Source organism: Protopterus annectens, chromosome 4.part1 (assembly GCF_019279795.1).
Source record: "Protopterus annectens isolate FY-2018-M chromosome 4.part1, PAN1.0, whole genome shotgun sequence".
NCBI classification, from domain to species: domain Eukaryota; kingdom Metazoa; phylum Chordata; order Ceratodontiformes; family Protopteridae; genus Protopterus; species Protopterus annectens.
In genome coordinates this window covers 187,703,212-187,724,658 of record NC_056734.1, presented here as the reverse complement: position 1 = coordinate 187,724,658, position 21,447 = coordinate 187,703,212, and the positions used below count along the sequence as shown (strand labels likewise).

At 39.0% G+C, this 21,447-nt stretch overlaps 1 protein-coding gene across 3 annotated transcripts in view; it reads right to left on the bottom strand.

Moving 5' to 3' along the window:
* GOLIM4 (golgi integral membrane protein 4) overlaps nt 1-21,447 on the bottom strand; it is a 2,181,480-nt gene that overhangs the window by 468,012 nt on the left and 1,692,021 nt on the right. For all 3 annotated transcript variants that reach the window (XM_044070089.1, XM_044070090.1, XM_044070091.1), the window contains 2 exons: nt 18,749-18,984; nt 15,571-15,650 (listed from right to left, as the gene is read on the bottom strand). In XM_044070089.1, coding sequence (XP_043926024.1) covers nt 15,571-15,650; nt 18,749-18,984 — 316 coding nt within the window. The remainder of the gene's footprint in view (nt 1-15,570; nt 15,651-18,748; nt 18,985-21,447) is intronic.

Below are 21,447 nucleotides of genomic sequence, written 5' to 3'. Positions count from 1 at the left end.
TGGTCCTATCCAGACAGTATCTAAGCTGTCTGTGCACATCTAATGTATGTAGAACCCCCCCTCCCATTTTGTGGGTTTGGAAAGAAGGTAGGTAGATGGATAGCCTGATTAAGGGTCATGTCAGATACCACCTTAGGTATACAGGAGGGATTGGTTCTAAGAGACACCCTGTCTGCATGGAAGATAATGAAGGGTTCAATGGCCATGAGAGCCTGCAGCTCAGAGACCCTCCGGGTTGAGGTTATGGCCAGCAGGAAGGCAGTCTTCCAAGAGAGGTGCTTCATTTGTGCTGAAGCAGCTGGTTCAAAAGGAGGTAAAGTCAATTTTTCTAGGACACAGTTCAGGTACCACGCTGGAGTATGTGGCATTCTAGGTGGTCTGATGTGCGACACCCCTTTTAACAGGAGGTGGGAGAACATAGGTGGTTCTGTTGGGGAATGAGCAGAGATAGCTGAAGCATGAATTTTGATTGAGGAGTACGATAATCCCTTTTGTACGAACTCCGCCAGGTAATCTAGAACCAAAGTGAGAGTGGCATGGGAGCTGTTTGTACCCTTAGCCTGGCAACAGGCAGTAAACCTTTTCCATTTTGCGGAGTAGGCTTTCCGGTGCTGGGCCTCCTTAATGACATCCAGAACCTGCTTGCTCAAAGGTGGCCTGATATCTGCCTCTGGTTATCAGTCATGCGGACAGACTGAGTGTTTGAAGATTTGGATGCAGTACTGACCCTTTTTCTTGGGTTAGCAGTTTGTCTGTGAAAGGCAGGCTCATGGGTAGCTCCTTGGTCAGGCTGAGGAGCAAGGGGTACCATTGCTGCCTGGGCTAGTTTGAAGCAATATGTATAGCCCTTGGTCCTTCCTCCCTAATCTTTAGAAGTACCCTGAGAATCATGGGCAAGCGAGAGAAGGCGTACACAAACAGGTTGTCCCAGTGGAAGGAGAGAGCATCCACCTTCCAAGCTTGTAGGTGGAACTCCCTGGTGCAGAACCTGGTCAACTGTCTGTTTTCTATGGATGCAAAGAGGTCTACCTCTGGCGTCCCCCAGAGGCATATGATGCTGACGAAGGTCTCCTTGTGTAGCTGCCATTCATGGGGGTTCAGGACACTTCTGCTGAAATGGTCTGCTATGGTGTTGTGCTCCCCTGGGATGTACTGGGCTATCAGATGCAGTCTCATCATTGAGGCTGCTTGCCAGATTAGCAAGGCTAGATGACAAAGGGGGTAGGAGTGCATTCCCCCCTGCTTGTTGATGTACCACATGACCATGGTGTTGTCTGTTTTGATCAAGAGCACTCCTGGTCTGAGGTGGGCCTTAAAAGCTGTTATAGCCCTGTGCACCGCCATCATTTCCTTCAGGTTGATGTGGAGAGCTAGAACCCTCTGATCACAGGTGCCCTGAGTGCACATCTCCTAAGTGAGCCCCCCAGGCCATGTCTGAGGCATTTGTGGTGATGATCTGGCCTTGTGAAGAGTGATAAATGGAAGACTCCTGTTGAGGGTACAGACTTTTGCCCACTATAGAAGTTCCTTCCTTAAGCAGGGAATCAGAGGAAGCTATTGTTCCAGTGACCGAGTGTGTTGGGATCATAGGTTACTTGGGTACAACTGCAGTTTTTTCATGTGATTCCTGGCCAAGGGCACCAACAGGATGCAGGATGCCATGTACCCTAATGTTTGCAGGAACTTCCTTGCTGTGAGGTGCGTCCTGTGAGCTAATTGGGAAAAGCAGAGGGGGAGAAAGCTCTGTTTTTCTGAAGAGAGGAAGGGTCTTTGTGTGGATGTGTCCGGGAGAGATCCCAAGAAGGTTATCCGACTTGTGGGCTAGAATTGGGATTTTTCCTTGTTGATGGTAAACCCCAGAGAGGATAGAAGTGTTGGGACAAAAATGAGATCCTGCAGGTGTTTTTCCCTGTTGTCCACCTGGATGAGACAGTCATCCAGAAAGGGGTAAATCTGTATGTTCTTCTGTCTCCAAAAGGCAATGATAGGAGCCAGGCATTTGGTGAAGACTCTGGGAGGCGTAGATAAGCCAAAGGGCAGAGCAAAGAATTGAACGTGCTCTGAGCCTGCTCTGAACCATAGGAAACTCCTGCAGGACTCCCTTATGGGGATATGGAGGTAGGTGTCTTTTAGATCTACGGTCACTAGCCAAGCATTTGGTGTCACCACTGACAACATTTTTTAATGTGTTAGCATTTTGAATTTTGGCACTAAGAGGGACAGGTTTAATGAGGGTAGGTCTAGAATAGGGTGCCAGGTGCCCTCCTTTCTGGGTATTAGGAACAACCTTGAATAAAATACTTTTCTCGCTTGTTCCTCTGGTACTGGCTCCACTGCCCCTTGAGCACAGAGTTTTTGAATCTGGCGGAGGGCCTCTGTCCTCTGATTTGCTGATATGTCTGCATAACCTGAAAAACTTGGAATCTCTTTAAAAGTGAATCTGTACCCTTGGGAAATGATGTTTAGGATCCACCGATCTGCTGTGATGGTTTGCCACGTCTGTGAATAGGGGTAGCCTTCCTCTTAGCCTGTGGGAGGGTGTGGGGTGACAGAGGGGGAGTCATTGTGAGTCCTTAGGGTAGGGAGTGGACTGAGAACTCCCTTGCCTTGGAGTGGTAGATGTCCACTGTCTAGGCCTCTGTTGGTTTTGGTGCTGTTGCCTGTGCCCTTTCCTTTGCACAGTTTTGGCTTGGGCAGGAAAGGATCAGTGTTTGGTGGGAAAGTTCCTACTGAATCTGGAGGGTTGTACCTGTAGGAAGTCTTTGACTGTCTGCATGGACTTGGCACTATCCGCCATTTTCTTAATCACCTCCTCTGCTTTAGGGCTGAACAACTGTTCCCTATCCAAGGGGGCGTCCAGAAGTTTTGATTTAACGTGATCAGGCAAAGGTTGTTCTCTCAACCATGCATAGGTTCATAGGTACGTACTAGGCTATCGGCCCAAGGGCCTAAGTAAGCCTAGCCAACAAGGTTCCCTGGCTTACACCACCCAAGAAAGTTAATTTCATGCCTCTGTCGAGTAGAGCCACAGAAGTGATCCCCGGGGTGTATTTCCTATTTTCCATCCACTCATCAAGATTTTTCTTGAAGAGTGCTAATGAGGAACTTTGCTTGACATAGATGGGTAGCTTGTTCCAGAGTATAGGAAGTCTCTGGGACAGGAATCTATCCCTCCAGTATGTCCTGTTTATTGTGGTGACAAGGTTTAAGTCTCTAGAGCGTGTAGCTTGGAGGGATTGGGATTTCTTTAGGTGTGGCATGTCCAACAGCTCTGGGTTTAACATAGATTTATATGTTATGCAGAGATCTCCTCAGAGTAGGCGATATGCTACAGAGTAAAGCTGGAGTCTGCATGTCTCCTAATGACTGATCCAGAAACAGCAGCCCTGCCAGAGGCTTCTAAAGCATCAAATCCGCAATGCAGGGAATGTTATTCCCACCCCAGAGCTAAAGTATAAATTCAGAGTCATGCTGTTATGGGGTGTGACAGTATTCAGATATTGCATACACTAGCAATTATATAACAGAATATTAACCAGAGTAATTAGGAACTTTTTAAAGACCACATACTGTTTAACATATTCCATACAAATGTTAGACCTAAAAATCAAAATAGGGAAAAATCCAACACGGAATAATGGCAGACTGCACTTGCCTTAAGCAAGCCATTAGTGTAATACTTGGCAGTAACACATGCTGCTCAGGAACTCTGGAAGAAAGAAAAGGACACCTATTTGGCCAGTTCATTAACTGTTAATAGTATAAGCATTTCATTTCCCTCTAGGTCTTTTGATATTATGTCTCACCGTGGACCAGGATTTAAGACAATTTAACTTATTTATCTACTTCAATGGACTTGGTTCTACTCTATGTGGTCTTCTGTGCCAAACTTGAAACTTTAAGTACATTAAAATGTAAGTTCCACGTGTTATCTGTGTACCTAGCAAACAGTTGGTAAATTCACTCAGTTTTATAAGATAGCAACTTAAAGCCTTTGCCTCCTTCTACAGGGAAAACTTGAACAATGGACAATATTGTTTTTAAAGGCTCAAGTGCTTGAGATATTGACAGCATTTACTGTTAAACTGAATGAATGAGTAAATGCTGATACATATCTTATGGGATGATACTACCATGTTGCTTGAAGGAATAGTCATTTGTTCCAGAATGAAATCAATTCACACAGTGTTGCTTAGCAGAGATATTGGGGTCTTGGTTATAGATCTGCAACTCTTTGGATTCATGTCAAAATGAGGACACCAGAAAATGTAAACAACACACATCAATAAAAGTGCACACTGTCAAGCTCAATACCACAAAAAGTAAATAATTAAATGACTCCATTAATACCTTACTTTGAAATGCCAACACCACGGTCACATAATCACAGGGGCAGAGCAAATGCATAGAACATATTCTCCTTTCACATCTGTTTGAACGGCCTGCCGTAAAAACAGAGTTCTGCATAACACTGTGTTGCACTCATACAGCACTGACATCAGCAGCTATGACATTACAGTTGATTATATGTACTGCTCCTGATCCCTTTTATATGGAACATCACAAAGTCTTCAGAATATTAAAAGCAGCAAGAAGCCACATTTGCACAACGAGGGTTATAATGATGTTTGCTAACTGTCGGGACGTGGCACCATGGAATTCTGATGCAGTTATATCAGTTTGAGAAATTATAGCGATATAAGCTTAGATAAAAAATTAAGTAGGGATCTTTAGTTTAGACAGACTCAAGTCAGGTATGACTACATTTTATTGACTCTGTAGTACTACTGCTTAAAGATAACTCTTTTAACAAGCTGTTGGTGGCTTGAAGAAAAGCTTTACTATCCTGATGTATAAGACATTGGAAAAGTATAGTTAAAAGAATTCCCCTAATTTTCTGATGACATTATGTCGGCTTGAGAAGATGAAAGTGAAGCAAACCACTTCTCTGGTATGAACTAAAACTTTTATTTTTACAGTTTGAGCTTTTGGACACATCCGATCATTCATGTTTGCTTAATGGTAAATGACTGGAATGTGCTAAGCAAAAATTTCTCCTAAATTTAAATTCTGAATATCTTGATGGGGAATAGTCCTTAAAACCTACATCCTAACTCAACATACTTGCAGCCACAAATTCACTGTTTTATGTTTTGATGCATACAAAGTACTTAATCTAGTATACAATTATTTATTTTTAAGAAATAAAAGTTCAGTTGAGGCCAATTTTTATTTATAAATGAGTTCAGGCTATAAAGAGTCAGCCAAAGAAAAGGCTTGCAGTGAATGTCTCACTGTCAAAATTGTTTTTTTTATACAGACAACACAACATTATCTTGTCTTCCTGCCTTGTTATTTGTGATAATAGAAGAGTAATAGATGATGAGGGGTATGGATTGAATCTTATGATCATTTAGCTGCTATGTATTATTGATGGGTAATGTAAAGTTTATTATTAGAAATGCATAAAGTAATAACATTTTGGGGCATGGTCTGGATTAAGGTAAATCACCCATCAAAATCTGTATAAGGAGTTTGACATTCAGTAAACAAAGTATGACAACTAGCTCTCACTAACCCAAGTAATGGAGAAGCCAATTAAACACCAAGGTAATAAGGCATGCAAAGGACTGTGAAAATTATACCATTGAATTATGTGGACTTATACCAAATTGCAAGAAAAAAGTTGAACATGCAAAAGATAACCTCACTTAGAAATATTGAAACTGCCAACACTAACAAAGCTGCCGTAAATCTGTACCTCTTAAGGCATCTGCTAAGTAGTAGGTCAGCACAGAAAATAAAGTCACAGGAAATCTAAGGGAGATAAAATTAGTATGACAGAGAGGGCCAGGGGAGCCACTGAGCACCTGATATCAAGAGTTAAGTGTCACTATAAAAGTCTGAAGCAATCATTGGGAACTGAAAGGATCCATGCTGGAAGTGGTGAAGAGTGAGAGGGGCAAATCATGAAAGGCAGAAAACACTGGTAGACAACATGGATAAGAACTGGAAAATCATTATCTGGAACAGATAAACCTGGAATTGAGTAGGTGGAAACATATGGTGTAAAGAGCAAGCTGCGACAGTGTAACCTGATTTAGGCAAATTAGATTAAACTAAGGGAAGAAGTCTTCAGTGATAATAGAAGGAAGAAAATTAGAATTACATTAGTAAAGAAGATGTCAGAAAACAAAAGGAAAATTAATTTCTGCCATGTGAAAAGCTCAAGGTAGCATATGAAGTACAGGAAGGGTAACTTTAAAGGGAGAACTGCACATCGAAAAGTATTGTGATACTGGGAATGAAACGGCAGTATGAATAAATCAGGTAAAACAGGAAACATTCTGTTCCATTAAAGGAAAACTCTATCCTAGGACTACAAAACCTGTTTTTTTCACTCTATCTTTGTTTCCTGACCTATTTTAACACCTCAGAATCACTCTAAGTGCTTTATTTGTAATTTTAGCCTGTTTTCTACAACATAGCTACCAATGGGGCTTGATGTGTCAATGTGATCTAGTTCTCCCTCAACCCTTTCTCTTTCCCATAATTCTTTGTATGACTTATGCCAAACATAAGGAAGTAACTGTGAATTCCCATGGCAATGACATATAATGGGATTTGTGTGTGTCACTGTTATCTTTTTTGCTTTCTGTAAAATGGCTGCTTCTTTTCTGTCTCTAATCACCCTCATTTATGTTTGGTTCAGAGCTTGTTTTATACTATACTTAGACGTTATCCAGCTACAGCCAGAAAAGTAGCTAAATTGCTGGCCTTTGTTCAGGGTTTTCTTTTGTAGTCCAAGAGGAATTGACAGTCCCCTCCCCCCACACTACTGCAGAGGTGTTAAAACTGTCACTGCACTGAGAGACCCTTGCAGAATCAATTTCTCTTTGACCACAAAAGAAAACCCTGAACAAAGGCCAGCAATTTAGCTACTTTTTCTGGCTGTAGATGGATAACTTCTAAGTATAGTGTAAAACAAGCTCTGAGCCAAAGATAAATGAGGGTGATTAGAGACAAAAAAGAAGCAGTCCTATTACAGAAAGTAAAAAAAGATAGTGACTCACACAAATCCCATTATATGTCAATGGCATGGGAATTCAGTTACTTCCTTATGTCTGGCATGAGTCATACAAAGCATAATGGGAAAGAGAAAGGGTTGAGGGAGATCAAGATCATGTTTATACATCAAGCCCCTTTGGTAGCCATGTTGTGGAAAACAGGCTAAAATTTAAAAAAAAAACAGCATGATTCTGAGGTGTTAAAAAGGTCAGGAAACAAAGATAGAAGGAAGAAGACAGATTTTATTTTTAGTTCTAGGGTGGAGTTTTCCTTTAACAATGGATAATGATGGGGTGAGCAATAATACAGACAATTCACTGGGAAAGGAAATAAGTTAAAGCAATTGCTTAATTTAGAGAGTTACTGCAAATGGCTGCATGGAAAGGAGAATGTATTTATTTTTTCATTTATTTTATATTTGTTTACCGGGAAAGTCCAACTGGACACAGGTCCATTTTCAGCGGAGGCCCAGTCAGAAAAGCTCCACATTACAATACATTACATGAGAGTAAAAAGAAGTGTAACATACATAAATATAGAATATATATACATCAGGACAACATGCTAGTGATTAACAAACATACATATAGCATATATACACACAACGGGATATCATACTAGTGATTAACATTTCTTATAGTAGACAATCAGAGGTATATATTTTTTTTCTTTTGTAGTTATAAGTTTTGCAAGGTAAATGTACACGGGTTTGGAAGCCTTCAGGGGAGAAACTGTTTATACATAACTGTACCCTGACAAATTCTCTTGGTATGGATTAGCCTGGTGAGTGGCATGAGCATAGCCAGTTACTTAGATAGTGGGTTTTCAGGAGTTTTTTGAATTGACTAAAGGAGGTGGTAGAAGTTATTTGGCTTGGTAGTGTGTTCCAGGTTTTGACAATGGTGTTGGCAAAGAGGGACTTACCAGCTTCATTTTTATGTTTGATGACAGTTATGAGGTTCTGGTTACTAGATCTTAAGGCTCTAGAGGGAATGTGGGGCTGAATTAGGTGCTGAAGTGCTGGGGTTATATCAGGAAGGTAGTAGAGTTTGTGTGCTATAGAAAGTTGCTTGAGTAGAAGTACATGAGGCAACTCAAGCCAGTTGAGTTGCTTAAGGGATAGACAGTGGTGGGACCTATATGAGGCTTCAGTAGCAAACTTGGCAATCTTGTTGTAGCAAGATTCCATTTTATTTAGATTAGTTTGGCAGAGATTGGTCAAGATGGGAGAGGAATAGAGGAGGGTGGATAGAAGATGAGTCCTTGTGATGGTTACTTTGGTGCGTTTTGTCATAAACTGTTTGTTCCTGTAGAGGAGACCAAGTTTTTTATTAACTTTCTTAATGGTTTGTGCTATGTGGATGTCGAACCTCAGGGTATTGTCTACTTCTACACCTAGCAGTTTAGTGTGTGTGGTTGTGTGTGATTTGAATGTTTTCTTTGGAGTTAATGGTGAAATTATTATTTAGGGGAGGAGCCCTGTCAGGGCTGAAAAGAATTAGTTTGTTCTTTTTTGGGATTAAGAAGTTTGATGTGAACCAAGTTTCAGCTAGGGCGAAGTTATTTTGGGTAAAGGTTTGCATTTCACTAAGGGTAGGGGCAGCACATATGAGGGTGGTGTCATCTGCATACTGTACTATTGAGGCAGTGGGAGAGGATGAAGAGATCTGATTAGTAAATAGAGAGAACAGCAATGGGCAAGGATGGATCCTTGAGGGACTCCTATGGTTACTAGTAACAGGGGGGGCAATTGGTCCTGCCATAGGACTGCTTGCTGATGGGCAGATAAGTAGCTGTTGAACCATGATACAGAGGAGGGACTTATATTTAGGGTGGATAGGGTATCAAGAAGCAGACTGTGGTTTACCATGTCAAAGGCTTTTGATAGGTCTAAGAATATGGAAGAAACAAATAGACCCTTGCTTCTGTGGTGGTTAACTATGTTGGTGAGTGATAGTAGTGCTGTTGTGGTGCTATGGGAAGGTCTAAAGCCATGCTGGGATATGGACAGTAGGTTGTTATTCTGCAGATACTGTATTAGTTGAGTATGAACAACTCTTTCTAATATTTTGGATAAAGGTGGTAGGATTGCTATTGGGCGATAGTTGGTGAACTCTAAGGAGTTGCCTCCTTTGTGCAGTGGAATTATATATGATGTTTTCCATGAGGTGGGGACTTTGCATTCTGAGAGAGATCTGTTTATGAGAAAAGAGACAGGATAGGCTATAGCTTCAGCTGAGATCTGAAGGAAGTCTGCTGGCAGCTTATCAGCTGCTAGAGTGGTTGGTTTAAGTTTACCAAGGAGTTTAGCTATTGATTTGGTGGATGCAGAGTGGAGGTGAAAACTGGGGCTATTGTTTTGTATATTGGGGTGGGTTGGGGTAGTTATTGGTGTGGGGCTGCTAGTACTATTTTGGGTATTGGCAAGGGTCTGGACTGTTTCGGTAAAGAATTTGTTAAACTGAGTAGGAATGTTTTCATTGTTATTTGGAAGCACGGGGGTTGGAGTCATGGACTTTCCTGGATGCAGTATACCATTTATTGTGGCCCAGAATTTTTGTGGGTCGTGAGCATATTTTTCTTGCATGCTTGTATAGTAGCTGGATTTGTCTAGTTTGATTTGTTTTTTGGCTTTGTTACGGAGCTCTACATAGTTTTGTCTCAACATAGTGGTTTTGTTTTTCTGATACTGAATCCAGGCCTTGTCCCTTTCTTTGATTATAGTTTTAGTATCTTTTCTTAGCCATGGGGCATAGTTAATTTTTATTCTAATGGTTCTAGGGGGTGCATGATGGTTTAAGATTTTTATGAATATTGTGTTAAAGTACTCTATGGCATCGTCTAGAGGTAGATGTTTTAGGCGGGTCCAGTTACAGCTTTTTAGAGCATTGATGAGATCAGTAGCTATAAAGGTTTTTTTGTTTCTAACTACTCTGAGGATAGGTTGTTTGATGGTTTGGGATCTGTTCCTAATTAGGTAGGTTGGATGATGGTAACTTAGGGTATCTGGAAAACAACCAGATTGCTGTGCAAGAGTGAGGTCAGATATCAGGATCCAGTCTAAGATGGACCGGCGTTTGGAAGTTTTGTCAATTTGAGTGGGGGTGGTTATAGTTTGGGTAAACCTGTGGAGGTTTATGAAGGCAGAGAGTTTATGGCTGGAGCAGTGAAGCCAGTCAATACTGACGTCTACAAATAGTATGGTTTCATATGGAAGGGAGTTGGAGGTCCAGTTAAGCAGTCTTTCCATTACAGTGATGTTATTGCCTGGTGGTATATAGCCACCTGAAACAATTATATGTTTGTTGGAACTTATTTTTAATTTGGCAAGGATTAGTTTTACATCTTTGAATTCATGGGTATTGTAATCTAGTTGTTCTAAGTCAAGATGATTTTGGAATAATATTGCAACACCTCCGCCCTTTTTCTCTGATCTGTCTCTTCGGATAATATTGTAACCCGGGGCAGTAATCTCATTATTGTGATGTTGTGGTTTGGGCCATGTTTCAGTTAACACAGCGATATCTGGTTTGTATAAAGCTAGTAGGGCATGAAGGTCATGAATTTTGTTAACTATACTTCTTACATTAATGTTTAAGAAGAGGAGAGCTGAGGTAGGTCTGTGGTGTAAGGGATTTAGCTGATTTAAGTTTGGGCTGATTGATGTTTTGGGTCGTGGATTAGGATGTATATCACCACTGCAAGTGAGTTTATGGAGTAGGTGTAGAAAGAGTTTGGTCAATTTGTGAATTATTTTAGTTTGTCTTTGAGAAGAGAGGGGGTTAGTTTTGATTTTCAGTTTAATGCGTGAGTAAGAGAAGGGTATGGGGGAGGTAAGGTCACATGGTGGTAAGGTAGCTGAAGTGAAATGTAGACAGAACTATAGAGCACAGTAAGGTGTATAAAGGTGCTCCGAGCAGTATATAATCACCAAATAAAATCTTGTGCAGGTGGTGTATTAAGCACAACTTACTATACAGGAATTGTTGATAAGATTACAAAAATGTGAAAAAGGAAAGTGAAAGCTAGAGATCTAATGGAGATACTGGTGAACTTGTATGGTTTTGCCAGGAAAGTCTGACTAGATAATTTTATCCACTTTACAGAACAGAAAATGCATATAGTTAAGTGGAAACTGACATCATACTACAATATACTGTAAATATACAAATCAATACAAATATTAATACACTTATATGTATAATAATACTCATATACCACTGTTAAAACAAGATAAATACAATATCATGGGGCACTGAAATGTACTGACATGTTATAAGTGAGAGAGTTTATTACTCACAGAAGTATGCAGCTGCTTCCTGCTCAGTGGATAATGGGAAAACATAACACATGTCTCAGGGCTAAGGCTACCTGTACTGGCAGTGAACTGGGTGGAATAAAAATGAAGAAGGTGTTTCTGTGAAGCCTAACAGATGTAAAAAGTTTTACAGAAAGGAATTTATGAATTGAGAAGCAAGATCAGCCTTTGAAAATCGCAAAATAAATAACATGTATGACTAAATAAAATGAATGTACAGAGAATGAAAAATAATGTGACTAGTATGCACAAATTCAAAAAGTGCAGAAAAAAAAGATACTAAACTTATTTATTAGTAAAATCTACAGCAAGCAGCGAAGTGATTAGAAACACCAGACTGAACAAAGTGATTGTGCTTGGAGAGTTTTAAAGGCTTCTTTTACTTTGTTCCTATCTAAGGAAAGAAATAACCAAAACAAAACAAAAATGGAACAAAATGAGAGTAAGGGGTGCTAAATTTCTGAAAATAAAAGTAAGGTATGACTTTGTAGAAAATAACTCTGTGGAATACAATTTTGGTGAATATGATCGATAGATGGTGGACCAAAAGGGAAAGAAAAAGCTACAATGGAAAGAAGATGATGATAAATTTAAGGACTGAAAAGAGCAGAGTGCATTTGTATAGATAAAAAAATTATCAACATGAAGCATGGTAAAGGAAACTGAAGAAGGGGAGATGAAATAAGGGGGAATAAGAAATAAACTGCCTACATGTACCACAAATTTACAGTTTTTCAGCATGTTATTTTACCTTCTGCACAACACCTTAAAAACATGATAATGTTCTTGATAATCTTGTAACCCATCCCAAAATGGAAAATATTACTCCACTCAGTGATCTAAATGTTTCCTCTACTGAATGAGAAAAGTACACTAACTATTAATAAGGTACACATTTTACAAGACTTCTTAAAGTTTCACAAGTTCAATCAAACTGTAAAAAAGACATATTACATACTGTCATGACAAACATCGATCTATGCCAGCTATGCTAAGCTAAACCCTGTGCTAGCCCTCCTCCCTTTTTGGTAATTTGCCATGGCATTCCTCATACACTTCAAACCTACCCTTAAAAAAAAAAAAATATATATATATATATATATATATATATATATATACACACACACACTCATATATATATATATATATATATATATATATATATATATATGTACACACACACACACACACATATATATATATATATATATATATATATATATATATATTTTTTTTTTTTAAATATATATATATATATATATATATATATATATATATATATATATTACATTTTTTAAGAATTTTTTCAAATGGCAACTACAGTATCCTGAACAATCACATTGGAGTCAATCAGCTAGGACTGCATAGTAGGCCCCTTTTGCAACCTGCTGGTGAATCATTTGCAGCCCTCTAAAACACTTCAAATAACTACGCTGACAAATTCATCCCTGTGATGTACAAATACAGTGGAAAATTCTGCAAAAAAACTTAAATGGTAAAGTTACAAAATCAAGAACTTATTACATCAAAATAAAATGGCATTCAAAGCCTTGAAACTTAACCCAATCCAGTACAACATGCCTAAGGTTTACCCCCCCCCAAAAAAAATAACGCACTAACACAATCAAAAGAAGCAAAGTTGCATACATGGTAAAACCTGCAATCAAGACGGATGACAATAGCAAGGTCTTCTATAACCACATCTGAAAAATGAAGCAGATGGACCAAGAATGTAGTGTGCAAAACAAAATGGTATCATCATAAGACGGCAACCAAACATAGCTAATTGTACTGATATATAGACTTGCAGTAAACTTCAGCCCACAACAGGGAAAACCCATTTAGTCTTCCTCCCTGCAACACAGTCCCACCTGATATTACACCTGAAATGGTCACTTCTGCCCTCAGTAAGGTCTGAAACACCAATTCCAGGGGGTCAGCAAAGATACCAGGAATCCTAATTTGTACAATCAAAAATAGCCATTGTATAGTCCCCTTAAACTGTCTAAGTCTCTGAAATCCAAAACAAGCTATTGGAATCTTAATGCACAAGGAAGGCCCTTCTGCAGGCCATCTTAATTACAGACCAATCAATCTTACAAGCACTTTTGTGCATGGTGATGGAGAGAATCAAAACAGAACTTGTTCAGTCAAAATGGGAAACCATCTTCTTCCTGAACTAAACCAGTACACTTTTGTCAAACATATATCTTCAGTCTTCCCTTGCCACTGCCTCAGAGGAATTCCTGAGTTTAGTTTTGATTTTTCTTGGATACTTTTTATGGAAATCATTAACTTTGTTAGATTTTAATTTGCATGTTATCACCAGTTTTATTAGTTTTTAGTCTGTTTTGTTCCTGTATACTGCTATCAACAATGTTGTTTCTTAGCTTGCTTCATTGTCATATATTGCCATCACAGGTTTTGTTGGGTTTTAGTTTCTTTCATTCTCCTATACTGTTATCCCTAGTCTTGTTTTTCATTTTTTTTATCTGTGTGTGTGTGTGTGTGTGTGTGTGTGTGTGTGTGTGTGTGTGTGTGTGTGTGTTAGGGTTCTCCACACGACTCCATAACCTCTAAACCACTGATTACAAATGCTTACCAGATGAAATAAATAGCCACAGCACTATCACTATTATGTTTCATTCATTTCTGCTTCTGCATGAAAGGCACAGGAGGTGGACAACATACTGGGAGCAAAAGTAGTTAGGAGAATGTGACACTACAGTTGCAGTCAGTGTAGCATATACAGTAAGGATAAAAACCTTAACATAGTAACAGCAACATATTCCTGATGTGCTAAATTAATGTTCATACTTTGTGCAAATTAATGCTTGTATTTTGGCGCTATGGCGTAGAAGTTAAGATGATCCAAAACAGAATTTAATTTTCAGACTCATTTTGACATATTTGGTGGTTTCACATTAATATTTAATACAGTGGCAAAGTTCTTTGCAAAAGAAGATATACTTTCAAGAATATTAACAAATTTTCTGCATTCTGCAGATGATCTTGACTAAATTCAATTACACAGTCACTGTGAGGTATGGATGGATGCACAGACTGATATGCTTTGATTTATCAAACTCAAGACACCAAACTGTGTTTTAACTCAAAAGTACTTATAGCCTGGCTCAGTGGCATGGAGGGATGAAGCCCTGACTGAAGCAGGCAATCGGTGATTGATTAGTAGACCCCCCCCCCCGCACTGAAGGAGCTAAGCATGATGGGGTGTGGCCTGTTTGTGGGGTTGTGTGCTTTCAGAGGCACACAGTGTGGTGCTATCTCCATCGAGGAGACCAGAAAAAAATACTGATTGTGTTGAGAGTGGGGCAGAGCTGCATGGAGGTAAGACTTCTTGCAGAAGAGGGATGCCCTCCATGGACAGCACACTGCACATCATCTCCCTGGTACCTCACCACCAACACTGAGCTCAGTTAGTAACAGAGGAAAAAAAGAGTACTGCAAATCAGTCCTGATGGCTGTGTGGATGATGGCTTAAGTTTGTTTGATCTTGGCTGGCAGGGAATGAATGGGCTACTTGATGGACAGATGTCTGATGCTCTAAAGGCAGGTGGGGGTAAAAAAAAAAAAACTAGAACACATAGTTTCATATAGCTCTTCACAGAAAATCAGTTGTGCTCAGAATCTCCTGCCCCCCTTCCTCAAATACAGACAGCACTTCTGAGATATTACCTACCTCAGAAGCGGTTTGCATAATTAAGGAGGAAGAGGAAGCCAATGGCACAGTACTTTTCCAACACTTATTATTTATAGCCAAAGAATAGTTCTGTTTACTAATTTGAGTAAACCAAAACTTGACCAGCTGTTGTCCAATACTGTCTATAAGACAGTGCTGATGAACTAAAATCTGCCAAGTTAGCTCCAACTCCACACCTAAACATTTTCATTGTAAGGACAAAATATGATGCAAGTGAGAACCACTACATCAGCAGCATACACAGAAATAATTTTTAATGCCAACAATAACTTCTTGAGTTCTTAGACTACACTAATAAGAGTTTATTCACTTTTGTTTTACTTCTCTGTTGCTAGATAAAACGTTTTGTCCAATATACCACTGATTAAGCTCACATCACAATACAAAATTAAACTAATTAAAATCTAGTCAAACCAACGTAAAATTATTACATTAGAGGAAAATGGAAATAGCATAAACTTACGGTTTTCCTCTTCTTGCATTCCTTGCTCTTCATCTCCTTGTACAATATCCTGGTCAATGTTATCATAGCGGGACTTATGCCTGCAATTTTAATTTAAGTAGTAGTAGTGACTTCATGCTATTTATACAGTTCATTATCACGGAAAAAAAAAACATTTTCATATCTAAAAACAGAAAGCATCCATATAAAAAGTGATTTCTGAATCAGTTATTTAAAAAAATCTGAATGAGTTGTTTAATGACACCTATCTCATTAAAAATATATACTTGATGTAAAAAATTACTACTTCACTTAACAACACTGAACTCTAATAACCTATACGTGCCAAAATAAATACTCGGTGTATTGTTAGGCATGCAAGCTGCATAAACAGGAAGCAGCAACTGTTAGTGCCACAGTCACCTGAGTTTCTACTTCCATATAGGTAAGAAATGGACACTTTTGAAATGCATCAATAAAGTATGGCATCAGACTTTTCAGGACAGTGGCTTGTAAACTAGAAGTGCTGTAGTCACTGAATCTAATCATTCTTAGTACCCATACACAGCAAAATTCAATGCACACTTTAAAAATGGACTAAAAGCTTATTTTCTCAATTCCAGGACCTGCCCTTGCCATGACCCTACCTAGTCTTCCTTACCTTTATGTACCCTCGAAAGGTCCAAACTTAGTACCTCATTACACCTCTCTCTCCAATGTGTCTTGTATGCATTTGTATAATGTTATACAAATAAAAACATTTTATTGTTGACCTATTGAACTATATCAATGTAAAATTATGTTACTAAGCTTCTTTTTAATGCAACTTAACTTTATGCATGTAACCCAACATATGTGAATCTTTTTGCTATAACTGCTATTATATCAATATTGTTTAAAATTGTACTTGTTTAAAAATGTACTACTGGAGCTTTTCTCCTCCGGTCTCCACTGAACATGGGCCACAAGCCCAGTTGGACAAACTCGGTTAACAAATGTTAATAAATAATTAAATAAATAAATATACTTTTTTATAGTGACTTAAAAGCCTTGTTACTTACCTGTTTTACCAGTTCTACTTACTTGTTTTAATATGCTTCATATATATATATATATATATATATATATATATATATATATATATATACACACACACACCTCTAGTACTTAAAATGTATCTTAATGTGGTTTACTATGCTTGCCTCTAACTTGTAGAAGTATAACAAGAATGTACCTTCTCGTGTTAAACGCTCCTCTGCTAACTGACTTAAAACAGATGTTCTAAGGATATACATAGGCTCTTTCCAGCAGGGTCAATCCAGTTAATGTAACATAACAGTTCTAGATTTCTGGGCTCCCCTAGGGATCCACTATGAACCAAGTTAGCAACTCATAACTGAAAAATGTTAGTGCTAGATTTATTTTATTCATTTCCATACATTAGTTGCCTATCAGGACTTCTTTAAATCAAGATGCAAGACCGAATGAATAGCAAAATAGCCAAAAGTCAGGTAAATCGTAAAACAGATAAACTTTGAGACCAAAACAAAGGCAGACAAAAGAATCACAACAGAAGTATAAACTGGAAATGAATTTACTTGTGTGTGATTTGAAAGAGTCACTGTCATAAGTACAATCCACAATCACTCATTTTTTTTCTGGAAAATGCATTAAAACAACTTTGACTGATATGCTTAAAAGAACCCAAAAACTACCTAATCTGGCAGTTAAGCACATAGGATTAAGGCTCTGAAGTATTATTGAGTTGCTTCCTGTTGTCAATGATACAGTGTCCAGGACTGGCCATTGGTCAACTAGTGCCTTAGGCAAAAGGTCTTCACAGCCCCCCCCCACCCCAAATATTACCCTGTGCCCCCATCCTGGTCTACTTACACCATCCAGATAACTGGAAAGTGCCTCTGCTAGAGGAGCACCCTAAGTGGACACCTACTTGGCCTATGCCTAAGGCTGGCTATGATGGTATCCAATTCCTTCCACCTCCATTTGCCTACTGTGCGAGTCTGGGCAAGTGACAAACTCATACCTCTCAACTGTCCAGAGTTTTGCAGACTTTCCCCAATTTTGACTCATACTTTTCACCTATCCCTTGTAAATTTTTTTGATTTTCTGGTGTATCATCAATGTTTACAGTCGCTCAGTATAATGCCAGACAGAATTTCATACAAAGTGCATGTTGAAGCAAAACCTGTTATGCTATTAACTTGTTAATTTAACTAGAGTAACATTTAAATATTCTCCATGATTTTGGAACTTCATCTCCCTATGCAACAAAACAACTAACTTTCTGAAACTGCTGGCTGAGTAGTTTTACATGGAAACAGAACTTCTGGAAACCAGACTGTTGAAAGATCATGTCCACATGTGCTTTGCATCCACAATTTACAGAAAGCCTACTTTCACTAATTTGTACTTAACTACAAACAGCTGTCATCCTTCATGTATTAAAACATCATAAAAACAGTGTTAAAACTGCTTTTGGATGACATTACACTTGTAAAGGAAGTCAATGTTTTATTTTTTTAAAGACAGATTAAATAATGTTTAGACTACTTCTGCAATGTTAGAAATGATACTGTCAGCAGAAAAGAAAACAATGCCCCTATTTTGTCAATGACTGTGTCTGCTGGTATTGGAGAGGGGAGATATTCTGAAGAAGAAAGAAAGAACCAAGAATATAGGATTCCACTAAGAATATGGACATCAGTGTTTCTGTAAACTACTATATGGCTCAGACAAAATGTAATTAATGCAAGGAAAGAATATTTGATGACTTAACAGATCGTTACCATTAAAATGCTAGGCAATCACATTACTCACTAACACACACACACACACACACACACACACACACACACACACACGCTCACTCATGCAGACACACCAAAAGAAGACCCTGATCTCACAGTGGTGAAGAAAGTGAAATGGAAGCAGGTTCTGGGTTTTGTCTTGACTGAGCCGTGACTGGAAATCCAGCATACTAAATAACTAAGTAACCAAATAGCCCGATGACACCCCTACCACTTTTCAAAAGCATCTGATACCACTCGTTACATATATGATGAAACTTTGCTTGTTTATGTAAGTTAAGAGTCTAGCCAATGACATGTTACCTCTGTGACTACAAAAGAACCCATGGCTTGTGTTTATTTAGCACAATAACAAGCTGAAACACACATACCTAAAATTATCCTGATGGAATGGCTCCTCCTCATGCTTAACCTCGTGTTGCATCTTCACTTCATTTTCTTCAGCCTGTTTTTGTCTTTGAAACTGTTCTTGCAATCTCTGCTGGTGAAGGGCAGCTTCTCTCAGTCTCCGGGCTTCCTCAGCCTTCTGGGATAAAAGACGTTGCTGCTCCAGCTGCTCCTCATATGGTGACTTGCGTCTTTCTACACCCTTTGTAACAGTAGCTTCCTGTGATTAACACAAAAATTAGAAACACACCAATGCACATTCTCTTTACACGTAGCTTGTAAACCCATAACATGCACTTACAACCTTATGCTTACCTCGATGTCAATACCACACAGCTTCAAACATGCAGTAATTATTTTACTTGCAAAAATTCCTTTCAAAGTATACATTACTAACTGCTTCTCTCTGTTCAAAATACTAGGAATAATCATTTAGAGTCATGCTAGAATACATTATACAGAGTGATAGTCTATATTTCATACCTAGCTATAGTAAATGCACAGACATCTTTTCCCTTATAAACCAGATTTAAAACTATATGGATAATGGTATTTTGACAGGGGCTATATTTTTGGACCTAAAAAGGAGCTATGAAATGGCTAAGCATAATTTGCTTCTACAGAAACTGGATAACCATGATATCTCCTTAGAGGCATTTTAGTTGTTCAAGGATCATCTTAGTAATAGATCCTTCAGAATAACTTTATTAAGTATCCAAACTGAAACATAAAAGTCTTCAAAAAGTATCCATCAAGGATATGTGCTGGACCCTATCCTGTTTTTACTTTTCATCAGTGGTTTACCATGTGAACTAGCTTAGATAACCATTCTGCTTTAAGCAGGTGATATAGTCATCACAAATATTAACACAGAAGCCTTTATAGCCTCACTACATCCATGAAAGACAATTTCAAGACAATATTTAATTAGGTCACTTCTAACAAAAGAAAAGGTATGTACTCACCATAATGCTGGATCGATGTAATCTTCTTCCACCTAGCTTAATGGATGGCATTATCAGATCTGATCAGATCCAACCTTGACATCTTTTTTTCAAGCTCTTGGATCCAGGTTTCAGGCTCCTCCCCTAAACATAATTCCATAAAATATCTCAGATTGAGTTTGACCACTTGTACCGGACACATTATCTAAAAAGCACAAACATTTTTGAACAGCCTATCAATGAGAATGGCGAGATGTCAACTCAAAGCTGAAGAGGTGACAGGGCCCTGGAGATGTCCATCCAATCAAATTGAGAGCCAGTAAATGACAATTTAGGTAAGGGGAGGGAGGAAGGGAAGGTGGAGACAGACGAAAGAAGATAACATGGATCTAGTGTTATGGTAAATACATAACTTTTGTATCTGATGTTGTCTTTTTCATCTGACTCAACAGATGGGACAGATTCCACAGCTATTAAAAACGCCGGTGGTATCATGGAAGGAAATTCCTATGAACAGTGGAACCAAAAGATGCAAGGGATCTAGACTGCACATCCAGCTTATAATGACAGATAAAGCTGTGAACCGTAGACCAAGTAGTTACCACACACATCTCATCTGCAGGCATTTTAGCAAAGTAAGCAGTTGAGGTTCCCACTGCTCTAGGTGAATGAGCCTTGAATTTGTGGGGTGTGGCCAATCCCTTTTCTTTATCGCAGCCACCTGAACAATGTAACTTTAGAAAAGCACTGACTCAATTTGATCTTTGATTTCCTTCCAAAGCCACATTAGGAAGGAAGTGTGGATTGCTCCAAAGGAATTCTCCACCCTTATGACAAATCAAGTACACAGGTTTGCAAGATCAAGCCTGTAAGTCAGAGATTCTCCTACCGGACGTGACGCCCACTAGGAAAATAGATTTCCAAGACAGAAGTTTTAGGTCTGCTGAAGCTGCTGGCTCAAGGAGGAACAGAAGACACTAGAAGCAGTCAGTGGTCTGGTGTTGTGGGCCAGTGGACAGCAGGGCAGGGATTTGCCATGGTGTAAGTAACAAAAGGAAATTTATTTAGAATTTCAGCTTGTATTGGTTTGGTTAGATACTGGCCCAGTCTGGAGTCCAAAAAAACAGTTGTTCTTAATTATGAATACACTTAATCTTGTCCAAATAAAATCTCAGCTGTCTGTGCACATCTAGGAAATGTAGGCAAGGGGCAGCTCGTGCTATTTGGCTGCAGGACTGCAGCCCCTCCAGCTGTAAAAAATGAAAAGTAAAAAAGAAACACAAGCCCTGGAACTTCACACATGCACACTCGCAGCATTTCCGATATCCGAACTGCTCGTGAACCAGGAACATGCACACAGAATCCGGACTGCTGGTGAGACAGTCTGGATTAGGATGACAGCATTCAACAGAAGTCTATTCAGTTACAACTGCATAGACTGGAAGGGGATTGGACTGCAATGTCTGCAGGGTGGGTAGCAGCTTCCTCTCATGGACTTTTTACCACAGGAATGGACAAACAAACTTGGATTTTAACTGCAGGAAGGAAACTAACTTTGCAGAAATGGAGCAGGTAGTGTGTATGTGTGCGTGTAATGTCCCAGTTAAATTTACCTGGTGGCTAGAGAGAACTCATGAAATATACATGGCGGCTAGACTCAAACCCTGTACCTTGGGAGCAGGTAGTAAGAACTTGAATTCCCTACCCACCACCACTTGTGAAATTTTTGCCTCATATCT